At 37.3% G+C, this 26,230-nt stretch overlaps 1 protein-coding gene and 1 long non-coding RNA gene across 4 annotated transcripts in view; one reads left to right on the top strand and one right to left on the bottom strand.

Moving 5' to 3' along the window:
• The window catches only part of LOC310892031 (uncharacterized protein), a 183,137-nt gene extending 165,569 nt beyond the window's left edge, over positions 1–17,568 (top strand). For all 3 annotated transcript variants that reach the window (XM_083819459.1, XM_083819460.1, XM_083819461.1), the window contains exon 4: positions 1,840–17,568. In XM_083819459.1, the coding sequence (XP_083675585.1) occupies positions 1,840–1,941 (102 nt within the window). In that variant the 3' untranslated portion in view covers positions 1,942–17,568. The remainder of the gene's footprint in view (positions 1–1,839) is intronic.
• Positions 17,569–18,005: 437 nt separating this feature from the next.
• Positions 18,006–26,230, bottom strand: part of LOC310892132 — a 75,961-nt gene continuing 67,736 nt past the window's right edge. Inside the window, exon 4 of the long non-coding RNA XR_014577889.1 lies at positions 18,006–18,252. This is a non-coding gene — a long non-coding RNA (uncharacterized lncRNA). The remainder of the gene's footprint in view (positions 18,253–26,230) is intronic.

Below are 26,230 nucleotides of genomic sequence, written 5' to 3'. Positions count from 1 at the left end.
ATCTTCTTTTGATGATAATTTTTGTTGTTTTTTTTCTTAAGAAATTGAAAGTACAGTGACATTAAAACATACTAATATAGAAAATAATTAAACAATCTAAAATAATGCCGTGAACTGCAGTTCAAATTTGGCTTCCATCTAGCACTTCTTAGAACAATTTCCCTCTGTGCAAATCATGGGGTAAATCAGCTTTTAAAAAAGGAAGTATAAGTTCTTACCTTAATAAAGGTATCTTTAGTAAGGTAAGAGCTTATAGGTAAGAAATAGTAGGTAAGAACTATAAGGTAACACCTATATGTTACTATAAGGTAATACCTATACTTATACCTTACCTTATAGTTCTTACCTATAATATAGGTATTCTTACCTATAATATAGATAAGAACTACAAGGTAAGAAAGATGTCATCAATACTTGAAACTCAGCATGGTGGGGTCAGTGGAAGGAAGGCTCTCTCTGCAAGAGAAGGATCCTCGGTGCTCAGACTGTTCAAACACCAGAATGTTGCATGGTCTAAACAGTAGAAATCTATCATCTGGATCAAGTCCTCACCATTAACAATGAAGGCAAACTTAAAAGGACATCTTACTTGCCTTTTTTTTCTCCTCAAACACCTACTTCCTTGTTTTTCTGATCTATATCTGAAAGAAGAGCTTGTTCAAAATCACTTTAACATATGACAAGATACCTGAAGCACTATATTCGATGGATGCTTTTTCAGTCTCCTTATAAAGCCAACAAAGGAAAAAATGCACAAAAAATTTAGCAGTGTTTGTAAGACAAAGTTCCCACCTTTCATTTTCTATAGCAAATCTGACAAGAACAATTTTAGTAGCTAAAAAATATGATATAATAGATGGTGCTGTCTTCTTTGGCATGTCCTTTCTATGTGTCAACTTGAAATTTGAATTATTGAACTTAGTATTATCAATATTAAGCATTCATACTCACAAATCAACTTCAAAAGATGATATTGGATTAAAATACACATGCATGCACTCATGCATTGAAGAAGTTACAGAAATAATAAGTACTGGGGACACAGGGATTTACCTGTTTTGTTTTTTTTTAGTTCTAGAACTTTCAGAACTCACACATTTCAAATGTTTAAGGTTGTCTTATCAACTGTGGAGGATAGACATTTTCTCTTTGAAGTAAAATCAAAACATTAATATTCTCACATGATTTTATCCATAAGACACAGCTTCAATAAAGTAAAAGTGCCAAGAGATGTGATAAAATGTGTATGTGTATATATATGCAAACATGACATCTATATTTAGATACACATGATAAGGCATATATCTATATACATAACATAGCAGTAAGGTGTTGTATATTGAAGAAGAGCTTTCTTACCAAGAATAGGTGGTGAATATGTATGTCTGGATGTGACAGAACTTAATGAATAAATGTGGTAAGCAAGTGCTTCTCCTGCTCCTGAACAAGGAGGGGTAAAAGGAGTGTTTGAGTATTTTTCAAAATCAGGATTTAAAATAATTAAACATTTTAAAAGGCATCACTAACAGAAGTATAGTGAGTAAGGAGGATGGAGTGCGTCTTGTGTACATGGCCATTTGGAGTTACAGTAGACGTGCAGTACAGCTCAGTTCTTGACTCCTTTTTGCAGACATTCTTGGATACTGGAGTGAAAGAATAATCTTGCTTTGGAAAGAAGCTGAAGGTATTAATGTATTTGTTCTTCCTCAAATCAAAGTTTTACCGCATTCCACCTTCAATGTCCATTAGGCAGTGAAAGTCCATAGTCCCATAATTCCCATCACAACTGGGAAAAGTGTGCACCATTTTGATTCACATTCCCTTTTCTGTGCCTTTCAGGAACTAAAGAACAGCTTTTGTCTGCAAAAGTATCTCAGGAAACTGTTCTGTGGACGACTGTCTTCAATGGTACTCTACAGGTCTCTGACCCTGCTCCCTTGAGGAAATACAGGAGAAAATTCTAGCTCCTACTAGGTGTTGCTGCTTCTTACTGCATCTGGGCTTTGACCTCTTATCCATTTAAAATGCATCTGCTGAGTGCTGAGCTCTTCTCTTTTGTCTGTTGCTCTGAAGCTCTGAGCATAAAACTTTTTTTTTTTGTCCTGTTTCATTTGCTGCTCTACCTTTTCCTGTTCCTCACTGCACAATCTGTCTTACCTTGAAGGTCGTTCACAGCACTCCCTCCCTGTCTAGTCATGTCTCTTATCTCGGAACATTAATTTAGCTTGCCTACTGCGAGTGAAAGTAATAAAAAATAATTGGTTGTTTGCAATACTCCTAATCAAGGTTGTATTCGTGTGTCTTTTTCTTTAGAGCTATAACATAATTTAAAAAAAAGTTTATTTCTGTGAAATATATTTGAATCCATTGAATCCATCACTAGATAAATATTATACACAGGTGTATTTGGTTTTCTTACTCTGGGAAATTCCACAACAAAGTCTAGAAATGCTAAACTTTATTCCAAGAATATTAAGATGTCCACTGGTTAAACAGTTTCTATGTAATTCTTACCAGTTACAGCAGAGTTCTCTGAGATTGGCATTTGTGGTTAAGATGAACATTTAACAATATGAATAATAATCCTTTTATTTTATTGGTGAAGTCATTACTACTGAGAAACATCTACATTTTCATTTCCTGCATTTATAATAATTTAAATTACAATCAGGTTGCTGCAGTAAGAATGATAAGGTGTTTAAGTGTTGTCTTTCTAGACAAAGATTTTACTGTCCTTCCAGAGTTGCCTGGTCAAAATCACAGCCAACTTGTACACCAAAATTCCTGGTCTTTTGTTGAATTATTCCAGCTGGAGAAGAAACTGGGGAGTAAGATATCCCCATAGCTGAGTTTCTGTTATTTGGGGAAGATGATATTTTTTCCTGTTTCTTTTTAAAGACCACCAATGCAAGTCTTTAATACAAGAGGAATCCAGATTCCCAAAGGTATTTATCCAGGCCACAGCACCTACTCTCTCAGCATCCTGGCTTATGTTTTCTACTATTTCTCAAGGCCAGCTGGATAATATTGGAGTCTAGGTGGTAGGCTTTTGTCTCCGTCTCTTATTTATCTTTTTCACTGTTGTTCAATTTGAGGTCTCTTTTCATCATTGCTCACACTTTCTTTCACAAAAAAACAGTACTCTGAAATACTCTTCTTATGTTAGTACTTCATTTTTCCCAGCAGCCTTGCATTCACCTCTGAGTGCAAAAACGTGCTTAACTTCTCTCTTATTCTGAATAAAAATAGCAGTTTCAATGAGGTTTAAGCCAATCTGTAGCAGTAACCTAAAATGCCGATGCTACACTATTCTTACATGCCTGCAATATTATGTAGTCCAAAAAAAAAAAAAATAGGCATTTTTTTATTGGCCATAAACTCAACTGTTACAACTGCAGGCTCATATAACTTTGACCCTTCCCTTCTTTAGCTTGGAGATTTCTCCACAGTGCACAGCAGTTATATAGAAGGGATTATTTTGCAATTGTAGTTGTACCTGAGTAATCTTTGAGGGAAAAAATAAATAAATAAATAAATATCCCTCTTAAAGCAATTGGGAACTATTCTAGTCTCCTATAAATCAACGTAGGTGATCAGATTTTGGTCTACTTCAATGAAAAAACAATCATTCTAGGAATGAGACCAGGTATGGAAAATTGATCTGGAAATAACATTGTTTTTTGGAAAGTTACAAGAAATGAAAAGCAGAAAGAAACGTTGAAATAACCTTATCTACAGAACAAAGCAAATTAATGTCTTCCTGAGTCCACTTTGAGCTATAATACTATTTATGAAGGATGAAACAAACCAAAACCAAAAATGTTACCTTTGGCCTCATGGTGTTTTCTGTGTGTTGTTTCTAACTTCACAGAAACTTCAAATGTATCCTTGTTTAAGGCCAATACCAAGCCTTCAGTCATTTCATTAGGAGCAGCCATTCATCCTGACCCTATTTGACGAGGTGATGCCGTGAGTTTTGCTGTGCTGAGCAAGAGCCAGATTCTGTAAATTTTTCTTACATAGATAGTAATTTTCTTGCTGAGTCCATTAGTATGTGCTATTCTGCAAGTGATAAGGCAATAAAATTTGGTCCCATGGCTGAAGCAGAGCCATACCCCAGATGTCAACTACTTGAGAAAATTCAGTAGCAATGTGTGAAAATGTTGACTCTTAAATTATGTCAGGTGAAATGATTTCACTGTCATGTATTTGGTTTTGCAGACCAGTTTTGCACCTGACTGTGGTAAGATAATGAATCATCTTTATCCACTTAAGGTTTAACTAATTCTGGTCTGGCATCCTGAGAAATGCCACCGTTCTGAAGGCTGCCATGCCCCTTCTGTCCCTCGCATCAGGAACTGCAGGGAAGGAGGGACACAGAATTACTCCACACATGCAGACCCACATAAATTGACAGCTCCCTAAGCAAACACAGGCAGGAAAGATGGATCTTGAGCTGTCTTTGCTGCCATTGATCCATAGATAACAAGAATATTTCCTAATGCTGCCACTGAAGTCCTATTTGTACAACGTAACATATTCCTTTTGCTTTTATAAAGGACATAAAACTCGAGCTGCTGAAAATGTTTACAGGTTTTTTGTTGTTGTTTTGTGTGTGTGGTTTGGTGTTTTTTTGTGTTTTTTTTGTTTTTCTTTTTTGAAACCCCAGGGAAAAAGAATATTGAAGTTAAGGTTTCCTTTCTTTTTCTTTAAGCTGTATTGTTAGTCATAAGAAAAATATGATGGCAACTTGTGATCTCTTGTAACTCATGCTATAACACCTACAGAGAACAATGTAAAGCAAGGATGCAGTGACATGCCTTAAATTAGATCTCACTTTAGCAAGCTTCAAGAGGATATTTTATAGTAGTACAATTTCAAAAAGCAATACATTCTGTGGACTTTTTTTTTTATATAATAAATGGCAATTTCCTTGGCTAGTAATTCCCAGTATCCCCTCTGCTATTATTTTAGCAGCAGTACATCTTTGAATAAAACATCTCCTCCCTGAGCGTGTCTCATATTCTTCTTGCAGTCTGGTCACAACCTGGACTTGAAAAAGCGGGCCTGTGGATTATGCCAGGAACCACAGCATCTCAAGCTGTTGTTCTCAGCTGGCCTCTGTTGCCAACATACATTCTGTTGATTGTTATTAAAGTGATCTTTATACAGTGAGTACAGAACAGTTGAAGATAAAGATTTTTCCAATATGGTTTTGATAATGATGGACACTTTAAGATGCTGTCTTAATACAAACAGTATTTGCAAATTATCAGTGAGAAGAGGAGGAAAAAAAAATGCAGCCAAAATTCCAGACAAATCATTCTGTTGCTTAGAGGCTTTCCAACTTCTGTTTAGCAAAGCGTAATGTGATAGCCCAAGTGCTGTATTTCCCAATATCAGTCCTTTTGCCGAGTTACACATTAACAGTCAGGTCCCAAATGGGAGAAGGCTAACTTCTTGTTACTTTTTTATTGGTAGATATAAATGACTCGGATTCAGCAAGTTATTTGAGCACACAATTTGGGCACACAATTGGCCATTGAATTAAATGGGACTTACCCATGTAAAACTAAACATGCCCTGCAGGCTGAACACTATAGCACTGAGATATTAAAAATAGATTAGGGTGCATCAGTACAAAAGTGGAGACCATCCACCATCTGAATTACCGAAAGAATTGAGAAGCAAAGGAGCAAATCCAGCATAAGATGTTTAATACCTTTAGGCATGATGGGATAGTAAGTAAGTTAGTGTTTTCTGAGCCATTAAAAGAATGCATTGTTTTTAGAGATGTTCTTACTTTTAGTGAAATTTTAGTTTTCACAGGAAATACAGACAGACTCTTCCTATGGCTTGCAATGAGTTTGCTGGAAACAGCCATCTGCTTCTCCTGCTTTATCCTGAGGGGAATCAATTCCTTACATCTGGCCCGTATAATACAACTTAGCGCCAGATCCAAGACCCAGTGAAGTTAAATGATGTCTTTCCCTTAGTCAGGAAAAAAACTGGATTGTATTGCTTTTATAGCTAACATTTCCTGCTGCTTTTGCTGTTCTTTTGTTTTGAATCTTATCCCATTCCAGATAATGGGCAGATGTTGCTGCCTGTATATCCTTATTTCTAGATTTATGCACAGGAATTCTCTTACCTTTTCAGCATACAGTGCTCAGTACTATCAATTTTCAAAAGAGCTTTTAAAAACTTTAAATTGCCTTAGTCTCAGAGTCAAAATTGCTTAGAGAAACCAGAAAGTGAAAACCAAGTCGTAACTTAAGTCTTTCTAATCTTTTTTTTTTTTAATTTTATTTTCCAGTTTATTTATTTGGTATGCAGATAATTATTTCTTATTTCTTTCATCTTTAGATGTTTCTGTTGCTTTTTGGTTTGCGCTATTAATCTCATTCTCTATGTGTTGAGGAGCACAGGAGCCTTGCAGAGTCATTTATTCAACAGAGAACTTTTTCTCCACTGAGGACCTAGATTTTGTGGAGAGTTTCTAGTAACATGTAAGCATTCCCTAAGGAAAGAAGTCCCTAGGATTTTCCCCCCTCCCGTGGTAGCTTCTTTGGGCAAGAGCAGGTATCCATTTTTCTATAGCATCAGACCCGTGGCAGTATTAGATTTCCCCTTACTATTTTTGTGGCAGTTGGTGAAAGACACAAAAATGTGCTTCCTTTTACCCTTTCCCTTTATGGGAAGAAAAAAATATATATATATCTTATGTATCTAAAGAGATTTTACCTCAAAATGAGCAGTCTAAAGAGGTTTTTGCTGTGCATTCAACCAGTACCATTGAGTTGGTTGCAGAAGTAGGTGGGGAAATAAATTCAACTGAAAAGTTACTAAAGTACAGTATAACGCAGCATATTCTGGTGCCATTGTGTGTGCTACTTGTATGCACCTACGTGTATATAATCACCAGTTAGTGAGTTTGGTGAGAACTGTGTTGCTTGCAGACATGTTTTCTCATAGAAGATGGATGGTGATAGATTATGGAATAGCTTGACAAGTTAAATAAATGAAGATGCTGCTTGTAAAAAAAAGAAATGTAGGGAGCTCTGACAAAAGTTTGTAGTGTTGTGGGTGGCTGGAGAAGAAGGAAGAGGGAATGACTGCTCATTCAAGGAAAACAAACAGACCTGGCCTGAGGCAGACTAAAGCAGAGAAAGTCTTTCTCACAACATGTAGGTAAGCTATTGAGTTCATACTCAAGTGGTGGCGGGGATGCTGAAGGCTTACACAAGTTCAAAAAGAAATTAGACCTATTCACAGGAGGGGGAAAAAAAAAGGCAGGGCTATTAAACACAAAGTCAGTGATCCATAGAGCAGGAAGCTCTTGAGCATAAAATTTTCCAGAAACTGAAGTAGTAATATCGAAGTGTCATGGTACACTTATGCTGTTCCTAAAGTAACTACTTCCTTAAGTATCCCCTATTGTTCAATGTTGGAGGAATAGTACTGGGCCAGATGGATCTTTGGTCTGACTTGTTTCTGCTGTTTTTGTGTTCTTAAATAAAGTGGATGCTGAAAGTGTTAGCAGCTGCCTGGATTTGTGGCTTCACTGATGCAGCATTGGTGCCTTTAATGGGACACTGGGAAGGAGCCACCTCAGATGCAGCTTTAAGTTGTTGACAGCAAACAGCCTCTTCAGAGTCACATCCTTGCTTTATCTCCTTTAAGCCAGATGATTTAATAAAGTAGGCAGAAGAAGGTAATTCAAAACATCATTGGCGATTTTAGAGTACATATTACGAATGATTAGTGAATTGGAAATGCAGCACAAAGACAATCATCCAAAGACCCTGATAGCAGAAAAATATTTGTTGATGATATCTAGTCTATAAAATTGGAATCTAACTCCATAACTTAATGCAGTGCAGTTTCTCCTAAACAATAAGGGTCCTGTATCTGTTTTTAGGATTGAAAACAAATGCTGCCCGTGTGTTGTATTGCTAGTACTTGTAACTATTTGCCCATTTTCTGAGACCTTCTTGTAATTTAATAAATAAGAAATTCTCGTTATCTAATGAAATCACCTGGAAATTGTTTATTGAATTCAGCAGAGTCATTCTTAAATGCTTTGGTCATTCTTTTCAAAGAGTCAGTGGTAATTTATTGTCATTCCAGATCTAATATGCATCACTGAATGTCCCTTGAAATTATTTTTCTGTTCCTTCAAGACAGCCTTCACTGACAGAGAATTCAATTATTAGCATTTAAATGGTAGTTTGCTTTGAGGTAAACAGTACTAAGCAACCTCCACAAGAACATTCATTACTGCCTTTCTTCCTCTATGCATGAATGTAACCATAAAAGCTTTAAACCATCTTTACTGTTGAATTTGCTGCTATTTGTTTTCCTTTTAAATGGTGACTGTTACATTTGCAGTACATAACCACCGAAATACACCTTTTCTGGTTTGGGTTGCAAAAGTAGTGTGTGAATACTGGTGTTGAGGGGGTGTGTGGGTGTGTGTTTGCTGCCTCCTGCATGGAGATCTCTTTCTGATTTTATATATTCCAGCCAGTACTGCTAGAGCTGATTCTGTGTCTGGTGCTTTTATTTAGAGCAACTACAAAATGCCAAAGGATGTGAAAGGAACATCAGGGTGATATCTGATGTGAAAGTGTTTTCCAGCATACTGTGCTACCAAATGCACAGGATATGTTCCCAAATTACTGCCCCCCCCCCCCCCCATAACTGTACTTCATAAACTCCTTTCTTTAAAGTGTTCTTGAATGAAATCAATCCCTCCATCTTCTGCACTGAAATACTGCCCTCCACTTCAAATCTCTTCTCAAGGTGCTTTTATTTTGAAGAGCTCTTAGTAATCCTCTGGTAAAGATAGGAAAATTATGTGAAGAATGGGACTGGCTGTACTTTGTGGAGCGTGCCAATGTGTAAAAGAATTATCTGGTGCCATAGGCATGTCATGTCTTGCAGTAATGCTTATATCTTGACCTATGTCAGGACTGTCATTTCTACTTTTAACTTTGAGGATAAGTGGGTAACTTTTCCTCCGAGAGCATCAATGCAAAAGTTTCCAGAAAAACAAGTTTAATTTCCTCATGCTCAACCAGAAAGAGGAGCTGGCTGTGGTAATCAGCACTGCAGGGTATGGCCAGCATCCTCAAGTTCCTCCAGCTTTTTCTGATCCCTAGTGGCTCTTAAGTGATCCAAAATATACTTTTTTTTCCTGTGTGCTAAGTGACAGATTTCTGCCTTCCATGCTATCAACCGCAGATTCATGTGGCTTCAGAGACTGCATGAGACTGCAGAGAATCTATTTCTAAAACCTGAGCTTAGTAGTTTAAAGGTCTTCATTTTCACCCTTCTTACAGTAGTCATTGACTAACACCATTATATTTACTTAACAGGAGTTTGGGTTGGTTTTTTTGAGTATTTTTTGGTAGGACATAGACTACTACATCAAATTCTTTACAGCATGGTGTAAGACTCAACCTAAAATATTTTTAGATTAGATACCATTTTGGAAATAAAGCAATGTATCTAAACTTCAGTTTCTGCTCATTCTTCTTTTTCATAATCCAAGAGACTTAGAATCAGCCTTAGAATCACATCTAGAAAAGGTCTGAAATCGGGGCATGGGGTGGGGTGTTGTGGCGTAACAGCTAGCATCGGCTCTAGTATCTAGAACTGCCCTAGAAAAGCTCTGGTAGCAAATCAAGAACATCCGGACAGTCTCTCTGAAAGCCTGGCTTAGTTGTAATGTCACTTGCTACAAAAATGGCAAAGATGTTTCCCATTTCATAGCACAAACCCAGCAGAGACACTCTTGGGTAGAAGGCTCTAAAGGAGCTGGTAATCAAAGAAAGCAATTGGGAAGGATGCCCTTGTTCCTTGCTACCTGCTCAGGTCTTCCTTGGACATTTGCTTGTCTTTGTGTGCTGCTGGGCTGGTCCTGCTTCATATGTTGGAAACTACTTGCAGCTAAGGTGGAAGACCCATAACAGAAATTACCAACTTGGTGGAATAAATGCAGAAAAGCATCAGTAATGGCCAGTGGTTTGAGTCCTTCTCTTGAGCATTACTACCAAATGGGACCTGTTGCCATCAGCTTGGATATGCTGCCTTGTCTTGTTATGGTTTCAAAGAACACTTACTTCTCCCTATGCCGCTAACATTTTGTATTCCAAACATGTTTTTTAAATGGCCAAAAAAACAATCAACCAAAAAAAAACCTCTCCTTCCTACTCTTCCTTGATTAAAATACTTTTCTCGCATATTTCCCTTCATTCCAGCAAAACACCTGAGTCTTACAACCTAGAAAGACCTTGTAAGAAAATGTTTTTTATATAGAAACCATCTGGGTGACAGTATTTTATGGATTTGAGTCAATTAATGTGAGTGAACAGTTTTTTGAAAAACAAACAAAAGCAACAACAAGAACAAAAACTTTTCAGATTACCAGAACCACGTTTGTAAATAAACTAGGAGTACAAAAGAACAAAGGATATGGAAGTGTGATGAAGGAACAGAGCTTGGTTTAGATTAGAAAAGTATATTTCTTATGCTGAAATTGCATTGTTCTCTGTTTTCAGTAATGCACAACAGATATTCAGGGTCAGATTCATTTGTGCTGTAACTCCATTAGTTTCAAAAATTTACAACAAAGATGTATCTGCCCTTTCCTGTTTAGCAGAAAAATTCAATAAAACCCCTGATTTTTTAAAATAAAATGGATAAATGCAATGAACTCCATGGAAGAAATTTGCATTTATATAGTACTTCTCATTGACAAAGGATCTCAAAGTGATTTGCTGATAGTCACATAAATTTCTAATTAAGAATTCTTTTTCTGATTATTTCTGCTTAAATGTGTGTCTCTTTAATCACCAGAACTTCAGGCTACAGTATATTAACTGTGTCATATTCCAATCTACAGCTTTACAAATTATGAACCAGATTTGTAACCCCCCTACTGTGCTAGCTGAATCCTTACTCAAAAGAATAATCCCATTGAATTCAATGAAGCTGCTCACATAATTGTTCAGTAGTGTATTAAAATATTGCATTGCTTAGACCTATACAGCTAAGGCAATCCATGTGAGTTATTCTGCCTTTATATATATTTTTTCCTTTAAATTTAGTAAACCATAATATAATTCCCCCAGAATAATATTAACTCATTTTTCATCTGCAACCTAACAGATAAATTAAACACTCCACCAAGAGGGATGCCAAGAGGGATGAAAGGGGATCTGTCTCAGAAACCTTTGTCAGTCCTTACGCTCTGTTATTGGGCAATATCATGACTGGAAGGAGTGGTGTTTCTGACTTGCTGCAGAAAAGCATGAATTGGTTTACAGACTCTCCTGTTCTCATATAAGGAGTCCTAAAATAAGTCTTCTGCAAATTCTTATTGTGGTACGTATTACAACATATAACAACTTGTTAATGTGTGTATCTCTAGTCTGCAGATGGAGATGGAGAAGGAATTAGATATTTAATTTGCTTTTATGAAAGCTTCTCTCCAAGACTTTGGGACTAATTTAAAGCAGGAAAGAGACAGTTCCACCAGGAATATGGATGTACAAGAGCCTTCCTTGCTCCCATCAGCTAGAATAACTTCTCGTAAAGAAATGCTAAAGCATAAATGGGGTGGAAAAATTGTTGGTGGCTCATTAAAGTGGATGTAAGAAATGTTGTTTTTTTTTTCTTTCAATTACAACATTTTAAAATCAGAATTCAAGTTTAATTTTGCACTTGAAACACTCTGCATGTTTTAATCTCTGTAATATTCTACAGTGTGTTTAGAAAAGAAATGAATACCTCACCACAAAGGCATTGTGGCAGGAAAGAATGAGAAGTACTACGTTTACATAAACAGTAGTTATTTCAGTCACCTTTCAGAGTTTTTTTTATTACTTTCCTCTAGATCTATCAGTTCTGCATTTTCTGATATTTCTGCAATTTTACTTTCAACTTATACCACTCACTTGAGAGCCCTTACAGAGCTCTTCAGCCACAGGACAACCTTTGCAAGCAGATTGCGTTCTGACTTCAAACACCCTGATCTCCATGAATCTGCTCTATGTGCTGTCCCTCCTGAAGCCAATTTTGTTTTGTGTTCAAGTGCCTCAGGTTTGCTGAATTCAGCAAAACTGTTCTTTAGTTTTCATCAGGGCAACATACCATACTTTCTTCTTTTTTTTTTTTTCTTTTTTTTTTGGGGGGGTGGGGTGTGAGAGAAATTGCAATGAACAGGAATAGATTTTGTGTTGATACTCTTCCTGTGTGCCTACTCATCGCTAGGGATGTGCATTGGTAATGAACACCAAAAGAACTGGCATTGCTGTATTTAAGGTCCTGTTTTGAATCAAAACGAGCAAGAATATTTGTGTGAAGTGTGTTCCTATGCTAGACATGTAGAAATGAGAGGCTCTGATTGACTTTGGAATGGAGAGACTGTCTCTTCCATACAAATAACAGAGAGCAGGGTGGAAGAAGAGATGAGAATTAATTAGTACATTAAGAACCTTTATGAACTGAAGCAGTACTACAAATATGCCTTTTCCGTTTTATTTTAGCTTATCATACAATCCAAAAATTAGGTTCCGTGCTCTCTAGGTCCCACTACGAGATGACAAACCCCTTCTTTTCCTCAAGTAAATCTCTTCTTCAAGTGCTACCTCTGTGCCACTTCCCTCTTCTGAAGAAAGCTGCAGAAACTAAAAACCCCTTCATATCTTTAATATGCAGGTGAGGTGCTATACAGAGGCATCAAATTACTAATGCAGAGCTCAGGAACAAGATATGATTCATTCGTTCTTAGTCTGCCTAGTCCTGCACAGTATCTGATCAAGGTGATATTCAAGGGAGAATAGTTTTACAGTGTAACAATAATTTTTATGTATTTTTTTCAAACATTTTGTATTTTAACGTTGATGCTAATTTTGGGGAGAGAAAGTACACGTACTTTGAAAATTTAAGGGGTGAAGCAAATCTTTCACTGAAGTCTCTTCTATCTCTCCCAAGCGTCAGAATAGCTGTCAAAATTTCCAGGGTTGGAAACCAGTTTGACTTTTGACAATTTGCACATTAAGGTGTGTGCAAACACAGCAAATGGGACACAATGCAGAGACTGCTGAGCTAGCATCTGAAGAGCTACTCCAAAACTGGGAGCAGACCTCACCTGATGGGTGCATGCCTCCTCTTGACGCTGCACCTAAACTGTCTCCCTCTTCTGCTAGGCTAAGATGCCTGCAACGTTTGTGGCATTTCTTTTAGCACAGCACAACATTACTCTTCATAGGTGTATTGGTTCTTCTGGAGATAGTTGTGGGTATTGGTATCTGATCTCTCATGTCCTTGGATACACCCTAAAGGCCCAAAAATGTCTTTCTTCAACAGAAAGCCTTTAAGTCTCGACATGGATTTTATGGGAACCAAAATCGGACCGTTGATGCTACAAGATAGTGGGGGGAGCAGAATTTGATTACTCTTCTGAAAATTTAGGGATTTCGTACTGGAAAGCACATTGCCTGACGTTGTGATTAAAATGACACTGTCTTTTAAAGAAAAGGCAGAGATTAATGAGTCAAAACAAAACGATGGATTGCACAGGCAAGGACAAGATGCACTTGCTTGGTGTTACAGAGAAATGGCACTGGGGAGCTATGAACACTAGAGTAAGATAAATGCAACATGTATTTCTAATTATTATAGGCATGAATGAATAAAATACACTACATTTTTTTAAATGTCTATTTAATAAGAGTATGAGGAGTATACTGGGATGTCCAAGTTTTCTGGTTTATGCTTATTCCATTTTACTCTGTGGACTAAATCTAGAGTTCATTTTTTTGGCAGTTGTAAGCATTAATTGAAAGGCCAGTTTAGAGGCCAGCTGTACAGTTTTCATGATACCCAGGAGAATTTTATGGTGGAGTTAACTCTCGTCCAAGTGAGATGGGAAGAGGTGATGGGTTAAGTATATGATTGCATGTGAGCTGTGCAGCTGCACAAAAGCCTGTACTGATCAATCATAATAGTTTTTATATGCTTTCATAAAACAAAAAAAAAAAAAAGAGAGAGAAGCTGATGTTTTGAATTGACACATGGTCCTCTCAAACAGCAGCTTTTAAATGATTTGCTTCGATTGTTTTGTATCTGTAGAAGACAAACAATTTATTTTGGTATATGCTTTTCTCATTTCTAATTCTGATCTGAAAAAGGTCATATTAATTGGATAAGAAGTGTATGGCAGGGAGGACTTTGATATTTCTACAACAGAGAATGCTGCAGGTACCATGAATCAATTGCAGATCTGAAGTGAACTTTGACTCCAGGAGATTATGAATGACACAGCTCTGGATGTAAAATGTTAAGAGGATTTTGAACTGGTGGTAGTAAACCAGATATGGCTGTGGGTTATTCCTGGCATGGAATATGCGTCTGATTTTGTACAAATAATTATAATAAGGCTGGTTACATGTGTGAAAGGATGGTACCAAAATAGTTATGGACCAGATCAAAGATATTCTACAGCATCTGAATACTGGTCAAAATAACTTTTTAATAGGATTTCCTTGTCTCTTCTTTCACGCTCTGTTTATGGATTTAAATTTTATTTGTCCCTAGTGAAGGGCCTTTTTCCTCTTATTTTCTTCCCCTCTTTAACTAGTTTCATCATCGTTACGCTTAATGGAATTACAATCGTTTTTACTCCATACATTTTTCAGAAGATGCATGCATTTTCATTCTAATTGCCTGTGCACAACTAAATAATCTATGCCAAGCATAGTACAGTTAATCTTTCCCTATTTCTGACAGAATTAATGGTAAGAACCATTTTGCTACAGTTGAGTATAATTTCCTATCTGGGGATATAATTAATGTCTGACAAGATATTAAACAAATATTGAATATTGCACTGAGAATGAACCCTTCTAAACAGTCCTAAATCTACATAAATCATATTAATTAATTATTTTTCTGCTAACAATACAACATTCCCAGCTTTGTTCAGTGTAAAAGTTTCCAGGCTAGTAGCATCTGAACATCTTGGAAAGAGCACAGTGGTCTTGAAAATCAACAAGCAACTCTAAGACCCTCATCAGTCAACTGCAGTGAACTGGATCAGAGAGCAGGAGCTCTCCTTGCCCTCTTGGTCCTTCCTGCCCAGCATCCAGCTTCTCAGCCTGAGTTGGCAGGGGGCAGGAGCATGGGGGAGTCGTGGAAAAGATTTTAAAATCCCCAGAGATTTTGGAGACTCTGCAACAGACATTTATCACTTCATATGGTGCCTTCTGTTTAGTAGTGAGCTTAAGAGGAAGGTTTTCTTTGCAACATTTAGCCTTTCTGTTTTAGTTGTACATGTCAGGACCCCGAAAGGTGCTAAGCACCTATTCTTCCCACAAAGTAGCATGCAAGCTATAAAAGAGCAGGAAGAGTAACACAAGTAGAGCCTCTAAATATTTTGCTAAGATGTGGCTTTGCAGTTCTTGTTGGTTTTGATGATATAGCCACAGGACTATACTCCTTTAGCTCATTTTAGAATTTAGAAGAAGCTAGGATCATGATCAAAAGACAAAATGAGCAGAGGAAGTGTGCTTAGCTTTCTTTTTATCCATGCATGCCGTAGTATATAGAGGAACAGGAACTGGAGACCCTTTTATCAGAACAGGACATTTCTGCCTCTGCCGGACTTAATCATTCGTGGTTGTAATTATTGTTGTTACAACACCGAAACTCTGCGATGCAAAGCTGTTTGAAAGTCAGATTCTTATCTTAAAAATTCCCTAGCTGCAGTCCTGAGAATGACAATGGGGAGGTGAAATATTACATTTTAGTGGAGCCTCACAGATTTGTCCACACGAGTGCCACCCATCACCAGAAACAGAAATGAAAATAGAAGAGAATAGAAAAATTCACATGGAAGGGACTTTCAAAGATCATTTAGTCCAACTGCCTGACCTCTTCAGGGCTAAACCAAAAGTTAAAGTATTTGAATGAGGTCATTGTTCAAATGTCTGTTGAACACCAACAGGTGAACATGTGAAGTGGGGAAGGTATAAGGTGACTATGAAACTGGGTTTGACTTGGTTCCTTTCACTCCTCCTTTTCACTCCTCTTCTCCTTTCACTCCCTTCTCCTGACAGAAGTTGCTGTATTTGAAAAAAAAAATGAAACTCTTTGGCTTTCTATTCATTTAGGGAAGAAGCCTAATTGCTGTAAATGATCCTGAGTTTTCTCAGGTCATTATAACCCAGCACCTGCTTAAGCACAGTGGTGGCACTGATTCACCAGAAACAAAGCTAGGACACTAAGCCACGTCTACGCTATCCCTTTTGATTCAAGATCACCTTTTAATTCTCTGGTGTCAGTTTCTAATTGATGCCTCTCCTGTATGTCTCTAATCTTTCCTTTGGCTACCTGGAGACTCCCTGGATATTCTGAGGCCCAATTTAGCCACATTGTCTGTCTGTTATTTGATGGTGACTTATTCCTCTGCTTCAGTAGCTCAGCTAGTGGAGGTGTGGATGGACTGGACCCATTTTGCTGGGGCTTGATTGCATTTGATCGAACTTAAAAGGTAGTTTGAAAGACTCTGTACATTCTTACACTCCTATAAATATGCACAACGGCCTTTTGAAATCTGGATTGTTTTGTGTTGTTTTTGGGGGGGGTGGTTCTTCTTTTTTCATGGTTTAGTATGTTTGCATGCTTTTAAACTGGTTGACAGGCTGCAGGATTCAACGCAGGAGGGTATTTTGTTGCTGCTACTGATGAGGCTCATATAACCAAAACAGTTCTGAGCTTTTGAAAAACATTTTCACTGGTTCTTTTTTACTTCCTTGAAGTTCTGGGAGAACAAGAAACCAATTAACTAAACAAAACTACCCCCTTTTATTCAAAAGCACTATGATCGGAAATGCTTCTGAGATGGAGGAGCCATCCAACTTGCTATATGAAAACTTGTTTTCAGTGATCTGTCTCTATCTGAGGAGGTGAAAGAGTAGAGTCAATTCTGCCCAAGAGATACGGGCATCAAAGGTGACTCTTCAAAAACGTTCTCCTTTAAACACTTCATTGATCTCAGAATCAGCAGGCAGCTGAGAAGCTTATGTTTGTGCAAGTGCATATTGCCATTACTTTTCCTTATATTGGACTTCTCCTTGGAGCCGTTTATTTTTTGTGTGTGTGTCATTTTGCTTTTTCTTTTTTTCATTGCGTGCCGAAGTATACAGTGCTTTGGGGGCCTTTACTGAATGTCACTAAAGAAATACAGGCAATAGAAATACCAGTGGCATTTTGATGACTAAAAATCACCAGCATCAGATGGCTGCAAGTCTACAGCAGTTCATTAGGTGAATTCAGATTCAGGCTTGTCTCATTTAAGCAGGGATTAACAATTAGTGGAAGCTAATAAACCAGCCTAATGTCAGTTTTGGACTCCAGAGCTATTGAGTAGAGCTTAAAGTTGGATAGGAAGACTCTGAGGATGAAGAAAATCAAATAAGAAGGTAATGCCTGTTCTGATTTCATCTTGACAGCACAGGGTCTCTTGAGCTTCAGCTGTGGAAGTTCTCTCTGACAGACCAATGGACATTTGTTTTGTTGTTGTTGTCGTCCTACTTCAGGGGCTAGTCTCTATCATCTGAACAGTGGGAAAGGCAGAAGAATACTTTCTTGTCACACTGCATATGCTTGGTTAGAAGCATATGGTGATTGCCATTGTCTTCAGAGGTGGTGGTGACACAGCAGGTGCTTGTTGAACAGATACATTCCTTCGTTCACTAGCAGTGCAAGGTCAGATGAGTGGCTGGAAGCACCTATAAGGAAAGGACTGGCCCATCAAAAGCAGTAAGTGGACTTGAGCTCAGTTCATCTGGATAGTACAAAGAGAACACAAGGGCTTGCCATGATGGTATTTCAAAACAATTGAAAAACCCAACAATTTTAAAATTATTCTGAAAGGGAATTCAGCCAGAACTAATGTGAAAATCTCAAGAATGTTGGAGACAAAACTGCTCTCTCTAGTGTTTCACTCAGGTTTATTTTGTAATGTTAGATGAAACATTGAAACATAGATGCAGCAAAGCCATTTTTCTGTTTTTAAAACTTTTCAAGGAATTCTTTATTAGCCTTGTAACCACATGGTATTCACTTTCCCTTCTCCTCTTTCCTCCTCTTGCCTCATAACATTGATGTATCTTCCATCTTAAGTCATTCTCCCACAGGCAGAAAGTTTGGAAATGAAAAATGCGCCTGTTAGAAAGTTTTCTGTGGGGAAAAAAAAGATGAATATAAGGATTTTCAGTTAGAAGAATGGAAACAAGTAGTTTCACAGAATCCCATCAGTCCAGATGGTAGGGCAGTGAAGTACAGGGAGAACCAAGGTGAGGTGGAGTCTGCCTAGATCCCTGTAAGACCACAAGGGGAGTCTGAAAGAGAGACTGGGGAGGGGAAGCATGTGAGGAACTTTGAACTTCAGTTCCCACGAGCCTGCATGGAAAGCACTGGGGACCCAGCACGAGACATACCTTTATGGCACTTCTTTTCTTCCAGGTGACACAGTTCATAACATTTTATTCTCACAGAGACATTGTTATTTTGGCTTTCTGTCTGATTCAGGATAAGAACAAATGATGAAATAGATTTTCTGAAGGCAGAAGCTCTACTTTTATGTAATCTCCAGTTCAGATGGTCTTAAATGGCACAGTTGCACATCTATTTTCAGAGGTTTCCTGTTTCATTTGGCGCAGAAGAGCAGCGGTGAATGAAACAAGATAGTCTTATGAATGCCTGCCATTCATTGAAAAATGGAATTAAGAACCATTTGCAGAAATCAACATTATTTATGGTCACCTGTAGAAACCCATATTATGTGTTTCTAATGAATCTGATCTATTTTTCTCTCTGATCATTTCTTTACTAGGAGAACTGACAGTTTAAAACACTTTTAAATTAAAACAAATCGAGAAATATATAGAATAAATAGAATGTCTTGCCTACAAATGCTGATCCTGCTCCTTTTACTAAAGCAAAAGACCTTCATAATTCATTCATGCCTATGCAGCCATGACTTACGGAGTTTTTACACTGATGAGAGAAGAAAGGTAATATTCACCCTTCATGGGTGAAATATTCTATATGGACTTGGGATTTATTCTCTATTGGTCTCTCTCTTGACACTCTCATCTTAATGTCCTGACCAAAAGTTTTTTTCAAGGTTTGGATTTATTGATGGACATAAGAGTAGGTAATCTCCAAACTGCTGACAAAATTTGACCAGTTTCTCTCATTATTTAGTATTATCCTAACTTTACAGCTTTATTCCAATTTTCTTCATGCTCAAGTTGGATGTGACATACCAAGAGATTATGTATGGGAGATAGCTGAAGATACTGTGCATAACTGTTTCTGAACAGAGCTGTTACTGTGTTTAGTGTTTACAGGTAGACGTGAATCGCAGCAGATCTCTAGGCTGCCTGAAGAAGAGAATCTCATTAATATTTAGGGATAGCAAGGCAAAGCACTTTGAGCCAGATTCCACCTAGCTGAACTGCCTGCATTGTGTGACTTACTTAAAGAATTTCAGAATGGATTTTGAATAGCCTGTTTGAGAATGGTAATTGTGCCAGAAACAAAACCTAGTGAAAAAGACAGAAGTCCCATCCAGGACTCATCAAAAGTGCTAGAAAAGTACCTTTAGATGTAGTGCACTACCTTGCAGGTGGAGGCACATGTACGTATTGTTAGACCAACACACATGGGAACAGGGTACCGGTATTTGTATGTGGTACTGGTTCTAGCATGTGGCCCAAATCTGCTGCTCTCACTGCTTTCACTGAGAATCTAATCCGGCCATCATGGTTGTATGTACTGTGAAATTATATCCGTGCCCTAAGTTAAGCATGCATATAAATATTTTTAAAAGTTGGGTCTAAGGGCCAAATACACAGAATTGCATAGGGACGTGAAGATGCAAATACTTCTAAAAGCTCTGTAAGTTTCATCAGGTTCTAAAAAATTCTTAAAGCTCTGTCCTGAACTAAAGGATATTGTGCAAAATATGTTGGCTGTTTTTTACAGTTCAAAATAGTAAGTAAAATCTCAACTCTCCTGACAATCCGGGTCTGTGTGAGAGCACTGGGATTTTTGTGAAATCTGATCATGAGGTCAGAATATTGATTCTCTCTGTATTACTGAAAGCCATAGGTAGGCTTTTCCACAATTAAGGGACTCAGCCAAGTTCTTTATGCCTCAGTTTACCCTTATGTATCGTAATGTATTAATAATATTTTCAGACAGGTGTTCTGAGGTTGACTTAATGGTTGTATCACATTCAGAATAGTTCAGATGAAGTTTCATACATGTGCAAATCATGGGACAACTATGTTATAAATCTTTTACAAAATGTTTCAGTCTGAAACAGCTATTAACATTTGCCATAATTATAATATTGTAGAGCTGAAGCTTTTTATCACTTTGGAGAAAGCATTTTATCTGTTTTACTTCTGTATTTCACTTTACTGCTGGCAAAAGTGTATTGTGTCACACCTCATTAGATAATTACTTGATTACAATTTAATTTCTTCTTCAGAATCTTCCAGAGGTAATGCACTTGCAGTCTAAAACTTTATGTGGATGATATTATTAAGTTATTGTATTTTAAACAGATTGCATGGATACGATTATTTCATTAAATTGCACGGTTGTTCTTGTGTGTATGTGTGCTGGCAAGGAAATAATCAGATAATGGATACTAAGGCCACAATCCGAATTGCACACTATTCCTCAGCTAATCTAACCTGTAATTTTAACGCAACATTTTCCCCTTCACTAACACACACTGCAGTTATATTAAAATTATACTTAAATTGCACAAAGTCAGAAAATTCTGAAATGAGGCATTGGGAAAAAATAACAGTTCTTTCCAAATGTATAATTAAAGTAATTTTTTTTAACATTGGAAGACTGCTACAAAAAAGGGGGAACTGAGGAGTGAATTGAGATTTTCTTTTTACTTGTGCATCAGCAGCAAGACTTACTAATTTCTTCGTAGTGACACCTGTTTGTCCCATTATCTAGTAGGGTGCAACAAGTGTTGAAACATCATAATTCTGGAGAGCCTGGAGTTTCACAGGTGAGAATGATGGACTCATTCTAACTCTAGGGCCTCTATAACCAGGAAAGGCTGGCTGTGTGAATCCTTGGCCTTTTTGTAGGCTTTTTTAGTTGATTTTGATTCATGTTTTAGAGCAGTCTGATGTATGAAGAAGGACTTTGTCTTCATGCAAAAACTCATTATTTACTGGAGAGAATGGTCTGTAGTTATGATTTAATAAACATGCAGAGCAATGAGGTAGGGATATGTCTTGGGGAGAGCGTTCGGTCTGCCAGGCTTTTTCTTTCTCCCCCTAATACGTCAGCTTACCATGCACCACAGGTGAATCTCATGAGGACTGTTTTCAGTGTTCCCAGGACAACAGTTGATTCAGACTAGAGTAGGAGGAATAAATCAAGAAGGGAAGACTAGAAAGATGAAGATAAAAGATGATGGGGGTCAAAAATGAATCCTGAAAGAGGAAAAGCCAACATCAGGATCCCTTTTCTCTGCCTTCTTCCAACCCCCTACTCCCCTGATACAGTTTATAAATGTTTTTAAAACTGACTTAGAAAAGACCTTGTAAAAGTATGACATGGAGAAAACATTAAAGTACAAGGTAGTCATTGACAACTATTGTTGGCCTTCATCTGGAAAGCCACATGAGAAGATAGAAAAGGGAGATAAATGAAATGTACTTATACAGCAATAATAGGTTTGTCTGCTGAAGGTAAAACTCGTCTGATTATCAAAAAAAAAAAAAAAACACATTTTTTGAGGAGTCCAGCAGGAAAAATTGAAGTTATTATCAGATTGTTTTTTTTTAATTAAGTGGTTTTATTAAGTAAAGGTATTCTGCCTCAAGAGTTAAGCAAAGGTGGAAACTGAGCAGCACTGCTGCCATCCAGATGACAGTCAAAGCAAATTGGTGGGGTGGCAGGAGGAGTAGGAAGGCAGAACGGAGAACCAGGACTGCCACTTTGGTGCCTTCTTTCTCTTATCGTACCTCTTTGTGTATCAGTATGCTTTAAGTAAGTTGAGTATGTTGTACTCCAGACCATCAGCTGACAATAGTCAAATAGTTTATTTCTTAAAAACAGAAGCAAGAGTAGCCTATGAAAATAATTGCATCTGACTCTTCTTTCAGCCACTCTGATTATTTTTTTTCCTTTACAATGCACGGCAGTTGAACTCAGTTATCGCTGAAGGCAGGGAATGAAGAAAACCAGCTGGTGACAGCTGGTTACACTTTAGTTCACATAAAGAGCTCTTAATCCTTGCAACAGCCCTGAGAAGTATGCATTAAAGAAATGGACTGTATTATATGCAGGACCTGAACTAGTAGCTAAGACCATAGCTAAGATTGCTCAGCACTTCCTTTTATTATAATAATAGCTTTTAGTTCCCTAATTGTGCGTAACTTTGCTCAAATGTAATCTTGTTGACTGACACTTGTCATGTTAAACATATACTTCAGCCAGAGTAATTGCGTGGAAATTTTCAGCAACAGTGGTTTAGCCACTTCCAAGAATAACATTAAGGGGGGAAATTTGTTTAGTGCCATTTTAAAATCTTATGACAGTTTCTTCTCAAAATGAGCGTACACAAATAAAAGAATCCAACTGAAGCTGCCCTTGTAACCCTTATTTAGGCTTTTTCTGGCTGCTGAGCACATGACTTTCAACCTTGATGTTGTTGTCTAGTGCTTCATGTTGGCGATACTATGTAATTTCACAGTGAGTTTCCGAAAAGCATAGATTTGATATCAATGTACAGAACATGAATTGCAGAGAAATAAAACCATCCAGTGCTTTTAAGGGAATCTTGGTTTTATTTCTGCTGTTTCCCTGCTTTGCTTTTGATGAGCATGAACTTCTCTCTTAATACATCTATCTTTGCATTAAGATCTGTTTCTTTTTGCTGCAGTCCAGTGCCCATGCAACTGTTCCTAGTATTTCTCCTAATTTTGGCTGGCACATGGATATTAAACCTTTGGGAAAAGACCAAATAAAGGAATCGCAGCTACTTTTTTATGTATGAAAATATGAGGTTATCTCAGGAAAGTGTTTTTCTCTTCTCACTCATACCTCTCTCTTCCGTGAGCTTACTACTATTTTGTTTGTTTTTAAGACTGAAGTGTTTCCCTTGACATCTGTACTTGACAATGCAAGTGGTGTGGAATCTAAACAGGATTTTCCCCTGTGTTTTGTGCCAGGAAGTGCACTGGTAAACGTTTCCAGAGAAATCTGGAAAGCAAATGAAAAATCAGATTAAACTACCAAACTGTCATTGCACATGGAAGTTTCGATCAGTCCAAGAATCTGTCTCTGCTCTGACTTCAGACCAGAATATGCTTTCTGTAATGACAGGACAGAAAATGTTTATTTTCTAGCAGAGCAGATAAATCAGTGCCTAATTGCTACATCTCCTGGCTACCAGTAATGAAATAAATTTTTAAAATACTGGGCATATGGTATTGACAAACTATATATCTAAATATAATCACTCAAGAGTCATCTTAATTAAAGCTGTACAGTCTTTGGCTGTTAAGGTTCTTGCTAAGCTTGTTTTGAAAGATTACAAAATGTTTGTTATTTCCCTCCTGGACAGAAGGAGACAGACCTGTGGCCGAACACCTAGAAGCATACAAACATGGAAGGCACATACCTCAGATCTTACAAATTCTCTACCATTAACTTTGACCCCCTAACTTGATGTACTTTTTCTTTATAAAAGTTATATTTTTGAAAAAGCCATACTTCATGATATCTAGTAGAAATGTTGGGACAAATAAAACTGAAATTTGCTTAATTTTGCTTAAAGTCCCTTGCTGTTTTTTGCCCACTAATGTACTGAGGAATGCAAAATACAAATGAAAATATTAGAAGGATGTAAATCCTTGTCAAGATGAAACTCAAGCAAGAATTTTTCTCATGGCTTTTAAACTCAGGTCTTCAAAACTCATGAACAGTGAGCAATGACTTTTCATATGAGTTATGTTGAAAGTAGATTAACCAACAGTTTCTCTAAGGAGTTCCTCACAATAAGTCTCAAAAAGAAAGAGATCACCAAACCTCTTTCCAGAGTTTATATGATCAGATTGTAAAGACAACACTAGATCTACAGAAATCACGAGTCTTAAGCTTGGGATTTCATCAGTAATATTTATTCTCCTCTTAAGATAATTTTTTTTTTTTCCAGGAAGGGAGCAATATTGGATTTTGTGGAGAAAAAATGCAAAAACAGGTAGAGTTTCATATTTTCTATCTGCAGGAGCTGTAGCAATAAGACAGTAAAGTAACTACAGAAGGAAACACAAGTCTAGAGGCAAAATGACACAGAAGCAGAACAGAAAAAGAGGTAGTAAAATGAAGGGGGTTCAGTTCTGGATTTAAGCATTTCTTTGTTACTGTCCATCTTGCTAAATGTGTAGTTACCAGCCTTACAGACTGAATGGTGTTAATCAAAAGGAAGTGGTGGTTAACAGCAGTTCAGCAGTTGTGTGTAAATAGATTTTTCGATATTAAATTGTAATTAAAGGCTTCTAACAAATAAATTTCAGAGCAATGAACTCAGCCCCAAAGGTCTGGAATGAAGAATAGTAAAGCTGCTTTCAGCCACAAACCACTAACTATAAACAAAAGATTGGCAGCTTGTCCGCTTCCTAAAACACCTTATTAACAGAGTCCTTTAACTCTTTCCTTATGAAGAGCTACAACAAAATAGCAAAATCTGTCCCAGCATTTGAAACCAGCCAATCTGGAGAATGTCTTGGTTTAAATGGAAAATATCTAGCAATCTAAAAATGCATTATTCTCTTAAACTTTATTGTTAACTTATATCTGTTAGTTTAAACTAGTTTTAATCCTGTACTAAGGACCTCATTACCTGGAGAGATTTGAATAGGCAATGGAGGCTGGAAAAAAACCTATATCCCTCTACTATTCACATTGCCCTGAAAACTGGAGATATCTGTTGCTCCACCGAGTCAGAGGAGGGGAAGAAGGAACTTTCTGTGCCCATACAGTCTGCTGCACACCTTGCAGAGGTGCTATTATCTCCTAGGTAGAAAAACCCTATTAAAAGGTGATGATTTGATGAAGGGCAACCTTGTCCTTTAGGATATGGATTAAGATCATCAATTTATTTCTGTGCTGGGCATTCAACAAATCTCAGAATTACAGTGTAATATTGAAGTCCTATCTGAACTTTTCTGCAACTATCTGGTCACTTTTCTAGTCTCTGCAGAATACACCTCATTTAAATTTCACCCATTTTCTTCTTATTGCAGACTTTCATTAACTTATTCTTTATCTGCCCCGAAGTATGTGACGATAATAACGTTGCTTATATAGCTCCTTTCATTTTCAAAGCATTTTACAAACATTAACTAATTAATGGAGAAGGCAGAGAATCAAATAATGAATTTTTCAATCTATTGGTGCACTGATATAGATAGATAATACGATTTGTTCACTACCTGCATAGTTCAGAGGTGGATTCTAATTCAAAGTGCTGGCCAATTTGACTGTCACTGATGATGACAGAGGAGGGGAAAAAAAGAGCAGTTTATGTTTCACCTACATGAAGCACTTTTTTTTCAGTTGAATTCATGCTTCAGTCTTTCATTTCAAATTAGTTCCATTGAATGGAACGCCAGGAGCACAATATACTGATTTTCGCAGAAATGAAGGAAGTAAGATCCATGCAATTATTTCCAAATCATCAAAATCTATGGATTTGACATTTCAATTGAAGAAATAATTTCATACAATTTTGGAAGCTACTTTTGTACAATTTCATGCTCTACAAAAAATCCATTTGGATACAGGACTGTGACGCTTTGTGCAAGCATCTCGCATATTGGTTAATAATAACAGTGGTGACTTTTTTCCTCCATCTTTGCTTTCATTGACCACCTACCACCATTTTCTGCTGAGGAGCAGGAGAAATTGCCAAGTTGTAACCAAAGTTAAAGAAACATGGTCAAAACAAAAAAAAACCCAAATCTGTTCATGCTGTCATATGGCAGCAAGAAAGTGGTCTCTAAACTTCCCTCTCAAAATATTTGTTCTCTCATTTTTTCTGTATTAGGAGAAGGAATGAAAGGCAATTACCAAGCTGTGTTTCATGTGATGCACATACTTATAT

Source organism: Anser anser, assembly GCF_964211835.1.
Source record: "Anser anser genome assembly, chromosome: 1".
Taxonomy (NCBI): Eukaryota; Metazoa; Chordata; class Aves; order Anseriformes; family Anatidae; genus Anser; species Anser anser.
The sequence above is the reverse complement of the archived record's forward strand: the minus strand, read 5'-3'. Positions and strand labels throughout refer to the sequence as shown.